Source organism: Bos javanicus, chromosome 19, assembly GCF_032452875.1.
Source record: "Bos javanicus breed banteng chromosome 19, ARS-OSU_banteng_1.0, whole genome shotgun sequence".
Classification (NCBI taxonomy): Eukaryota; Metazoa; Chordata; class Mammalia; order Artiodactyla; family Bovidae; genus Bos; species Bos javanicus.
The window spans coordinates 32097250-32109264 of record NC_083886.1 but is presented as its reverse complement, the minus strand read 5'-3'; the positions used below and the strand labels follow the sequence as shown (position 1 = coordinate 32109264).

The following is a 12015-nucleotide window of genomic DNA, read 5'->3' as shown; positions in this document are numbered from 1 at the left end:
GCCTGTAAGTATTATCCCTACTATAACAAATGAGAAACAGATGAGTTCAGAAAAGGTCAGTAATTTTGCCAAGGTCACAGAGCTTGTACATGGCAGAGCAGTTACCTGAACTCAGGAAGAATACTCATCGAGAACATTCTAAACAGAAATGCTCAATAATGAAAAATGGAAATAAACAGTTCACAGAAAAGGGTAGAACCCAATGATAATGAAGCTAAAGAAACTCCACGATGAGGGGTTAGGAACTCATCTGCTAATAATGAAAGAGACAATTAATTAGACCATAATAAGTAAGAGCATTGTTGCTATTAACAATGATAATGCCTAATATCATTGATATGCCTAATATGTATTGATCACATACTTAACTGTATGTCAGGCCCACGCTGTATCTGCATTCTAGAAGTTCCTGTAAAGTAAGCTGTATTCCTACTTTCCAATGGAGAGACTGACACTTGGAAAGGTTAAGTATCTTGCCCAAGATCACAGAATTCGTAAATCCTGATGAAGAGATTCAAATCCAGGACTCCAGAGCTCTGGCTTAACTCAAGTATTATATTAAAAAACAGTAATTCTCAACTGAGACCACTCCTGGGTCACAAACCTCAGACCATAAAAAAGTGTGCAGAGTGATCCAGTGTCCAGCACAATGCTCATCACACAGATCGACCGCGACGTCTGTTAGATGATGTATATTCCACGTGGCCCCTCAACTGAACCCCATTACTGGAACGAGCACAGTCATTAACAACTCCAGAGAGACAGTACTTTGGGGTGGCAACTGACCATGTTTGGGGGTGGGAGGGGAAGGGAGTGGCATTTACCAAACAACCAAGGATCACAAGTTTGACCTAAAGCCAAAGATCTGGTAGGTGAAGGAGGGAAGGTGAGGCTCTAACATCACAAGATAAATGAAGATCCTACCCAGCTGCTTAAGCCCATGGTTTGTAACCCGGGTTGCACGAGAACATCCTGAGAGCTTCAAGTGCTTCTCTTCATTCTGAGTAATCGAGATTGGTTCAAGAAGATATAACCAACAGGTTCCTGAATCAATCAAGGCTACACACAGCAGTGACAAAAGAAAATTCATCAGGAGTTCAAAGAGAAGTCTTAAAGTCCTCCCTCTCCCTTTTAAACTGGGTTCTGCTTACTAGGGGCTTCCCCAGTGGCTCAGCAGTAAAGAATCTGCTTGCACTGCAGGAGACTCGGGTTCAATCCCTGGGTTGGGAAGATCCCCTGGAGAAGGAAAATGGCAACCCACTCCAGGATCTTGCATGGGAAATCCCATGGACAGAGAAGCCTGGCCGGCTACAGTTCATGGGGTTGCAAAGAGTCAGACACAACTGAATGACTAAACAACAACAAAACTGCATATTAGAAAGGTCAGCTGACTGAGTACAAAAACCCAGGGGTTGGGAGGAGGAGAATGGAGAGCATCAGAGTAACCCCTAACCATGACGCCTTTCTCTGAGTTCCTAGAATACTTCAGGCTCTTTTCCACTTTTTGGAATCTTCACATGTATGGTTCCCTTTGCCTAGAACCCTCTTCATCACAAGAATCATCTTACCAGACAGGTCCTCTAAGACCACCTTATCAAAGCAGACTGCCCCCTCCCCAATCAAATTCTACCCCAGCCTGTTACTTTCATTACCCTTTTCTCAATTAGCAATTTTTCTTATTTATCTGCACAGTCTTCCCTCCCCAATCCTACCTGAAGAATAAGCTCCATCAAGAATGAGGCTTTCTGATTCACTCTTTCCTATAAAGAGCACTATGAGCTGGAGCACTATGCCTGGCACTAAACAGATGCTCAATAAATATTTTTTGGGAAATAAATGTCTACAGCTTTTCAAACTATCAGCCTCCCTACCCTGAGCACCCCCCAAACTTGCATATTTATAAGCTCATTAAGTCACTCGTTTTGGATATGCAATACAATCTTAAGTTGTCATTTTACTGTTTCATTTCACCACCACCAACAGAAAGATCAGGAAATGCATCCTGTATTCATCTGTATACTGTACAACACAGTGGCATCTAGGAACTAATTCAATTCCAATTAATCATCTGAGGACCTGCACAGAAAGTGTCCTCTCTGTTCCTTACCCATTTCCCAGGTGGAGGGGGACAGGGAGGTAAAAATGACAAAAATCCCCGTCTCCGCTTCCTGAAGCACACTCGCATAAACCCGAAAGACTCAATAAATATCAAAGCTAACTAGACACACGGCCTAAGACAGATCTTAGAGCCCTTTAGGTAAATGTTCATCAAACAGTAACCATGGCCACACTGACCATGAAGGGTAACCCCGCTGATTCTGTTAGCTATTGAAGAAGGCAAGTAGTTTGCGAAAGTTGTCAGGAGATTTCCGAGATTCCCTATTTTTGAAAATAATGTGACTGCTCAAAATTCCCCAGTAAACTCAAGGAAACGGTCCCTGATGGGCTGGGGCCTAGTATTTTTTAACAACACCGCCAGTCAAGGGCTACAGAGAGCTCACAGGCGTTCCACCGCCGGTGGGGCAAGTCACTGATGAGGAGGGCAGCTCCAGGTGCGCAGTCCCCACGCAGACCCACTCTTGACCCCAGCCTTTCGAGGTCCCGGATCTCCCCCTTTAAACCCAATTCCCAGTTTTATTTGGTCCGCATGCAACGCTAGCACAGAAACCCCCGGCCCGAAACAAATCGCCGCTCCCGGGCCAAGGGCTGTCTCGTTACCTCTCACAGGTGGCACAGGCCGGAGTCACCCCCCGCCCAGCCCGGCGCGCGGAAACCCTGCAAAAGTTTGCAAACCGAGGGTCCAGAGGGCCCGCGCGAAGCGCAAAGGTCAGCGCGCCTGCCGGGCTCGGCGGCGCCCGCGGGACCAAGATGGCCCTGCGCGGGCCCCACGGCGGCGGGGAGAGGGCCGGGGCGCCGCCGCCGCCCTCAGCGGCCGGGACCGCAGGCCAGGCCCGGGCGCCTCCAGCCGCCGCCCGGCCGCGCGTTCCCGGAAAGGCGGGCGGGGCGCGCCAGGTAAGCGGGGCCGCGGCGGGGCGGCCGCGGGGGCGGGTCGGACTCTAGGTGGGCCCGGCGGCCGGCGGAGGGGGGAGCCCCGGGCCGCGCGGGCGCGGGTGGAGGCCGCGGCCCGCCGCCGGGAGCCAGGCCGAGCCCGGGAAGGCCGGAGAGGAGGGAGGCTGGCCGGCGCGGGCGGCGCGACCGCTTCCTCAGCCGGGTCCGGGGGCGTCCGCAGCGCGGAGACAGGCCGCGACGACGCGGACGGCAGAGCCGGAGGGGCCGGGGTCTCGGCGCCGCCGCCTTCCTTACCCTGCATGCTGCTGACGGCCGGGTGGCCGGGCGCCGGGGACCCCGCGGGGCCCGGGGTGCCGCTGCCGCCCCCGGAGCCGCCGCCGCCGCCGCCGCCGCCGCTGGGGCTCGGAGCCGCCATTGTTGGGAGTGAGGAGCCGAGCGGCGCCGCGGCGGCTGCAATGCAGCAAGCTCGGCCTCTCGCACGGCCGAGGGGCGTGGCCAGCGCCGCCTTGGCCCCGCCTCCGGGCACGCCCCCTGGCACGCCTCCGCCCGCGCCTGACGCCGAGCCGCACCAGATGCCGATCCGCAGAGCCGCTCAGGTCGCCAGTGCCCGGCCCAGGAGACCGGCAGAGGTCCTGATCCGGGGCTGCTGGCCCGCTGAGGGGCCTACAGCGGTCTGAGAGTGTGTGCATCTGGGGGATAAAAGGGTACATAGTTTTTATCATTCCCATAGAGGTTTGTGACCCCGAAAGTTCAAGAAGCCTGTTGTTGAAATCTCAGAATTTAAAATCAGTATCTTAAAACTGAAACCGGGTCACGGAGGTCGTGCTTCTTGTCCAGTCTCTGACATGGCACTTCCAGAGGGGAGTTGACTTGAGCTATGGAGCTCCTGTTAGGCCCTGCCTGTCACCCCAACCCTCTACACTGCCAAGGAAGATCCTAGAGAATGCTACTGAAAGTACTACCAATGGACCCACCCCAAGATCAAATCACAATCTATATTTTAATAATATCCCCAGGTGATCTGCATGCACATTAAATTTGAAAGCAGTACCTTCAGCACCCAAGCTTCCTGACCTCCCAAAATGTGTGTGTGCGCTCAATCCTGTCTGATTCTTTGTGATCCCAAGGACTGTAGTCTGCCAGGCTGCTCTGTCCATGGGATTCCCCAGGCAAGAATACTGGAGTGGGTTGCCATTTCCTTCTCCAGGAGATCTTCCCGACCCAGGGATGGAACACATGTCTCTCAAGTCTGCTGCACTGGCAGGCAGGTTCTTTATCACTAGCACCACCTCATCATCTGTATCACCATCTGGCTTCCCAGGTGGCTCAGTGGTAAAGAATCTGCCTGTCAATGCAGGAGACACAAGAGACAAGAGGTCAGTTCCTGGCTTGGGAAGATAGCCTGGAGGAGGAAATGGCAACCTACTCCAGGATTCTTTGCTGGAAAATCCCATGGACAGAGGAGTCTGGTGGGCTCAAGTCCACAGGGTCGCAGAGTCAGGTACAACTGAGCAACTGAGCTCACACATCACCACGTTCCCCTAAATACACACTGGGTTCTCTCCCTCATGTCCTCTACACCTTATAAGACCAGCTATAGAAATATGTAATTTATATATGAATTATATAAGATGGTAACCTCATAGAACAAAATCAGGTTTCTTCCAATGCTTGGCACAGACTGATTTTAGGAAGGTAGCAGCTAAAAAGAAAGAAAGAAAAAGTCCCTTATGAGACTAGGGGCTTGTGGACCAACAGAAATGTAATTGGGATGGTAAGGTATGGATCTCTGGGCAGAGGTATGTCTTGCCTATACATAGAATGACCAGCTATACAACATACCAGGCAATCTGAACCATGGAGCCAGATGATTCCTGCCCTTTGGAAGTATTGAGCAATCTGTACCAGGACATCCTTCCAGCAGACCTTATCTGTGCTGGAACTTCCTCCTAGCATATTGGTAATCCATCCCCCATCAACAGAAACCTGCCTTCTTGCTCTGAAAACCACCCTCAGCCATCATCTTGATTGCACACAGTGGGTACACATAGGGCTTGTGGTTTAGTTATCCAGTTGTCTCCAACTCTTTTGCGACATCATGGACTGTAGCCTGCCAGGCTTCCCTATCAATAGGATTCCCCAGGCAAGAATATTGGAATAGATTGCTATTTCCTCCTCCAGGGGATCTTCCTGACTCAGGGATTGAACCTTCGTCTCCTGCACTGGCAGGCAGATTCTTTACCACCGAGCCACCTGGGAAACCCCAGAGATAGGGCGTAGGGAAAGTTGCTGCTGCTGCTGCTAAGTCACCTCAGTCGTGTCCGACTCTGTGCGACCCCATAGACAGCAGCCCACCAGGCTCCCCCGTCCCTGGGATTCTCCAGGCAAGAACACTGGAGTGGGTTGCCATTTCCTTCTCCAATGCATGAAAGTGAAAAGTGAAAGTGAAGTTGCTCAGTGGTGTCCGACTCTTCGGGACTCCATGGACTACAGCCTACCAGGTTCCTCGGTCCATGGGATTTTCCAGTCAAGAGTACTGGAGTGGGGTGCCATTGCCTTCTCTGTAGGGAAAGTTAAGTGAAGGCAAATAAAAGGTGAGAGCAGGTGGGTGTGCCTAAGTGGAGAGCCTCACATTTCCAGCCCTCCAGAACTCTCCTCCAAGGGCCTGGCAGACGGAGCAGTATCTCCAATTCCAGGTCACTATAAACACTGCCAAATTCCCATCTGGGAATCAGTATACCAGCTTGCTCTCGTAAGTCCTGGGAAATCCTAATCAGAAGCTAGATGGAAAGTCCCCCATCCAGGCTGTTTAGCCCAGAGTGAAGGCTAAATACTCTATTGGCATCCTTGGCATGGTGCTGATGGGAAGAGAAGCAACAAAGGGCAGAGAAGAGGACACGCTGAAGCTCCCTAAACTCTCTTCTTTGGGGGTACAGATTCGAAGATGGCTTTCTTTTCTTTGAGGTTTATATTTTAGTACTTGAGAGGTTCGTATCAAAAATCAAATGAAATTCATCTTTCAAAACATCAACAAAACTTGCCAACGATTAGCAAAAAATGCTAATGGGAAAAAAAAAAATAGGGATCCCGTCCCACCTCCACCCTTGCGCTAATTTTGCATTTCCATTGACTTGGCCTCTTTAACATACATGGGAAAGGCATCAACAGCCTCCTAGTTTCCTGGCACACAATCCAAATGTCATCATCAGACTCCAGATGAAGGGTTACTGACACCAAACAGTTCTATTTGAGTAATTTTCTAACACTGTATTCCAGTACCTGCCAGTAGTTTTCACAACCAGTCCCTGTGGTCTAAATGTCACTGCTGTGTATGTTATCTCATTTTTTCACTTGCAATTCCTTGGGTCTTGGAATGGTACCAAGAAATGGCTTGGAGGACTTCTCATCTCCCCACCCCGGTAAGTACCACAAGCATCTCTCCCCTGTTCTTTGCTGTGCACCACTGATAATACTTACAGTCGTATGTAAAGCGTTACTAGCTCCCTTTTCCGATTATACATATTTCTCTAATAGAAACTTAAGAAAAACATTGACCTCATACAGTTTAATGAACTTGAATAAGAAAAATATATGTGACAAATAAACCTAGAGGAAAACATTCAAACTAGGAAATTCATTCAAGAAAGTTGAATTAAAAGAGTAAGTATATTGTGGAATATAAACTGATACAAATGAACTTATTTACAAGACAGAAATAGACTCACAGACATAAACATTTATGGTTACCAAAGTGGAAAGAGGGTGAGGGAGCAATCAATTAGCAGGTGCAAACTAGTATATACAGAATGGACAAACAAAAAGGCCCCATGTACCTATAGCGGGGAAGGCAATGGCACCCCACTCCAGTACTCTTGCCTGGAAAATCCCATGGATGGAGGAGCCTGGTAGGCTGCAGTCCATGGGGTTGCAAAGAGTCGGACACGACTGAGCGACTTCACTTTCACTTTTCACTTTCATGCATTGGAGAAGGAAATGGCAACCCACTCCAGTGTTCTTGCCTGGAGAATCCCAGGGACAGCGGAGCCTGGTGGGCTGCCGTCTATGGGGTCGCACAGAGTCAGACACGACTGAAGCGACTTAGCAACAGCAGCAGCAGCATGTACATATAGACACAAGCTCCCATTAGTTTGAAGAAAGGTTGCCTTTACCTGAACTCATTTATTGAAGTTCATTTATTGAAAATCATTCTCTCCCTGATCTTGTCTTAGCTCTTAGATAAAGATGGCCGCTGATAGATCATAAAACATAGGTACATTCCAATATCAATTTTGAGTTGTAAGACTTTCACATAATACTGCATCAAAATGTGTTATAAAGAGCTAAAATTTCATAAAGAACTAGAATTTTACCACTTCTTATCTGTTTTATTCATCTTTCCTTTCTCCATGTAAGTTGCTGGGCAACAGGATTTGGAGAGTCTACTGATAATAAACCTTTGGTAGCTTATGAATTGTGAATATTATGAATGTAATATCTAAATGAAAAGTAATATGTAGCTAAATTGAGAATGATAGCTGTCCTTTTGTTATTGTAATAAGCATTCTTTTATAAGTAACAAAATATTACTGTATGTTTATATTATTGTAAGCAGCTTCATTTAAAAATTAATCAGAAACAAATTAAGTCTGAAAAGTCTGTCTTATAGAGACATGTCTTTTTCCTTACATGTTCTATTTTAGTTACACAGAATGTTTCTTTTTTTCACCCTGTTGAACAGAAAACAAAGGTACCAAGTTTCTGTTCTCTGCTCAGATGCTACTTGAATAGCAATGAATTTCAAGGTACACAGATGATAAATCCTGTAAGAATTTATCCAGTGAACATTTCTTACTAGATCAATAGAGTAAAATTTTTGATAGAACATCTCTACTTAACAGTCTTTATTGGTTCACTTCAAGTCTGAAAAAAAGGTTTTGTTAAGCCACCCTCCCATTTCTCTCTGGTGATTGTAACCTATTCTTGACAGGTACTACTCTAGAGCTCTCACACTGTTTTTGGTGTTTTATGCCTTATTAAATCCAAGCCACAAGTGCAGTCAAATAAAAGGGAATAGTCTTTCAATCATTTCAATCCTAAAGGGAATCAACCCTGAATGTTCGTTGGAAGGACTGACACTGAAGCTAGAGCTCCAATACTTTGGCCACCTGATGCGAAGAGCCGACTCACTGAAAAGACCCCGATGCTGAGAAAGACTGAAGGCCAAAGGAGAAGGGGACAACAGAGGATGAGATGGTTAGATGCTTAGTATCACCAACTCAATGGACATGAATTTGAGCAAACTCCAGGAAATAGCGGAGGACAGAAGAACCTGGCGTGCTGCAGTCCATAGGGTCTCAAAGAGTTGGGCACAACGAGTGAACAACAACAAACTACTCTCTCCTGATGTTACATATATAAACCATATTTTAGCAAGTCTTTTTTCCCTACCATCTCATGAGTCTGTGTGTTAGAATTCAAGAATCTATTTTTAGACAGTTTGGTATAGTTCGGTTGTTTTCAGGAAGCAAAATTAAAGGATTTCTTGTTTCTTTCCCTCTCAGGCATGCTGGATCAAGGAGACATGATCTTAAAAGCTCAGCAGTGTATGACGACACAGAGATGGATAGCATCTGGTGATGGACAGGATGCTCCAGGGACCTCGGGGGGACCCACATCATTGCTTCATCAGCTCCAAATGATGTCACTTAGAGTAAAAAAAGAATGTAAAAGGCATTTGTATTCAAAATGAGAATTTCAAAACTTGTGCTGGCCAAATGAAATACATGCTTCCAGCTCCTGGTTTGGAGGATCCATAGCAGCATAAAAGGCAAGAAGGGATCATGGGTAAAATCATGCAAGCTTTAATGAATACACTCTACGCCTGATTCTTGGTGACCACGCTTCTTCCAAGATGAGGTTATGCTCTATGCCTTTGGTTATGTGCTACTTCTTTTGCACCTCTCCATGGGCAGCCTGAATCTCTTTTTAATGGCCCTCCAAGTCTTCCTAAAATAGACTACTACTGCCAGTTAAGTTTCTGTGTGTTCTCCTAACACCACATCATGAATAGACTGCACTCTGGAAAGTAGCTTTTTGTGTGTTTTCTTTTAAACCCCAATGTCTGGTTCATCCCAACCCTTTTCTCTCCATGTGTTCCCTGATGTTCAGACCCCTCATTCTAATTAGCAGTGACAGATGACTCATCCATCTTGCTGGCTCCCTAGAGGAAGAATCGCTTGCTTCTTTTATTGATCTCAAGCCCTTCAAGAGTCACCACATGCTCCTGGAAGCTTCCGTTAGAGAGAGGAAAGTTCAATCTGAAAACCCCAGTGCAGACAGAAGCTTGGCTTGGGCAGTGGTCCAGCCTCCCTCGCATCCAACAGCAGGGACAGATGGGCCTCTCACTGCTCCATGATGATGTGTTTTCAGGAACCCTGGCCATCAAGAAGAGTGAAATGTCACAGATTCAACAAGGGCAGGGACTGGCTGTCCAAAGCTGGCAGGGTCATCAGCTCATCAAGGGATCAAGCAACCTGAACTGAAGGAGGCCCATCGGGGTCAGAAGTGACCATGTGGAAAGTGGAAGTCAGTAACGAGGGTTAAGGTGAGGCACCTAAAAGACTAAAGAAGGAGAGTTCTGGATGGTAGAATGTTTGAGGGGGTCTGAGGCCTCTTGGTCAATCTCTCCAAAATTGCTAACCAGCTAGAACCTTCCAAGCTTTAAAGGGCCCCTGGTCAGTTAATGGGATAAAGAATCATCTCTGCATCATACAAGCAAACTAAGTCAGAAAGAGAACAAATACCTCATGCTATCACTAACATGCGGAATCTAAAAATCCAGCACAAATCAACACATCTATGAAACAGAAACAGACTCCCAGACATAGGGAACAAACCTGTGGTTGCCAAGGGGGAGGAAGGTTGGGGAGGGATGGATTGGGAGTCTGGGATTAGCAGATGCCCACTAGTATATATCGGATGGATTAACAAAGTCCTACTGTTACAGCACAAGGCACTATGTCCAACATCCTGTGATAAACCAGAATGGAAAAGAATACGAGAAAGGATGTATGTGTATGTATAGCAACCACTTTGCTGTACAGCAGAAATTAACACAATGTTGTAAATCAACTATATTTCAATAAAATTGAAAAGACCCACAAAAAAATAATCTATACAGTTCAGAAGCTTTCCAGATCTGTACCTAAAGGCAGGAGTTCTTTTCCTGGCATCAACAAAAGATAGATTGACGTTACAGAGACTCTTGATGACGTCGAGACCCTGGCATTCAGTGAAATTCAGGCTGTGTGGTTGAAATCCTATCCAGAGCACGAAGGTGATTTTCAGTGATGTGTAACGTCATACAGTATCTTACCAGGTACTTTACGGAGTTGCTTAGTAGCCACATTTCATCAAAAATTGCTTAGTTAGCAGATGGCATTGAAAAATGAACATGTTCTGCCAATGATGTACTTTTTCTATTTGGAAGGTTTGTAACGTTTCTTTATTTCATTTATGAAAACCATTAAAACTAAGTTCTGGGGGAAAAAAAAAACCACAACTAACTAAAGTTAGAACCAGACCTGCAAAAAATCTCTGTGTAACTAGACTATTAAACCAAGATTTGCTCACATAATGAGGCCTATCAAATCTCATTTTAAATGGAAACTTTATTCAATAAGTAAAATAAATATTTTGAAATATTACTTCTTCATTCTTATATCTGTCTTTCTTGACTGTTATATTCACATGTTTTATTATATAGAATATGTAGGCAAAATAATACATGTATGTTACTTACTAATAAACACATATACAACTAGTGGCTGTCTAACCTCAAAATAGTTTTACTGGTGAAGAGTGTTTGATCTAAGAAGTGTAGTGACCACCGTTCTAAACCAGGGTTTCTGAGATGTGGCTACACATCAGACTCATAAAGAGGGCACATTAAGCCAGATTTATTGCCTTCTCTGATCAGATGCCCTTGAGAAGTGGGGCCTGGAAATACAGTTTTTTAACAAACTGCCAAGATGATGCTTTCGGCAGTGGTCTAAGGAGAAGCATTACAATACACAATTAATAATCAATAGTTTTAAGCATAATAATAAATAATTGTTTCTTAATTCATACTTCAACAAACTAACTGACCTAGTTAGCTGCCAAAACTTTGGGCGGGAATATGATCCTATATCACAAGGAGCAAGTTGCCAGTTTATAAAGAAATTATTAAACTGCCAAGTGTCACTTCCTTATCAAGAACCAATTACCAGAGTAAGAGTTTTCAACCTGAAATTCATGAGTTCCTAGAATGCACTTCAGGGTTCTGTGAACTCCCTGAATTTGTGTGCAAAATTTTCTGTGTAGAGATGTATGTATATTTTCCTTGGGAATGGATTTATACCTTCCATCAGATTCAAGAGGGCTCTGTGACCCAACTAAAGCTTCCAAATTACTGTTATATTCCTTGGATGTTGATCAGCTAAAAACTAACATGTTGATGATAGAAATCCATCATCCTCCCTTTCCAAACCAGCTCACCTCTTGACTTTCTTAAAAGCAAAGCACCTTGACGTTCGGAGTAACACCCTAGGCAAGTGTCACTCTACATGTCTCCGACAAATTGCTACCACGCTCTGCCCAGGAAGTAAAAAAACAGCATTGTTATACAAGTCAATTTCAGAAACTCCCACATGGGTTAAGCTGAAATAGTAGTTTTCACACAGTGGATTTCGCTCAGGCCCTGGGACCTAAAAAAACACACAGGATGACTGAGTGGTAGAGTGCAGGATGACCTGGAAATGGACAGTTGTTATCCTAGTTAGAAATGACTTGGAAGGAGGTAGGGGTAGAGGATGGAGAGGGGAAAGGTGTCGGAGAGATGAACAAGGCGGTAAAATCCTAGGACTTGGAGATTATTGTCAAGTGGAAAGGGAAGAAGGGGAGGGAGGAGGCAAGGAAGACATCATCTCGAAGGAGTGAGAATGCGGGTGGGGTGGGGAGGCGGGG

At 45.9% G+C, this 12015-nt stretch overlaps 1 protein-coding gene across 3 annotated transcripts in view; it reads right to left on the bottom strand.

Moving 5' to 3' along the window:
* MAP2K4 (mitogen-activated protein kinase kinase 4) overlaps positions 1-3734 on the bottom strand; it is a 77708-nt gene extending 73974 nt beyond the window's left edge. For 2 of the 3 annotated variants that reach the window (XM_061391110.1, XM_061391111.1), the window contains exon 1: positions 3304-3439. In XM_061391110.1, coding sequence (XP_061247094.1) covers positions 3304-3424 — 121 coding nt within the window. In that variant the 5' untranslated portion in view covers positions 3425-3439. Of the gene's footprint in view, positions 1-3303 lie in introns of all 3 variants that reach the window. The other variant, XM_061391109.1, reaches the window with a different exon arrangement.
* Between the last annotated feature and the right edge of the window lie 8281 nt (positions 3735-12015).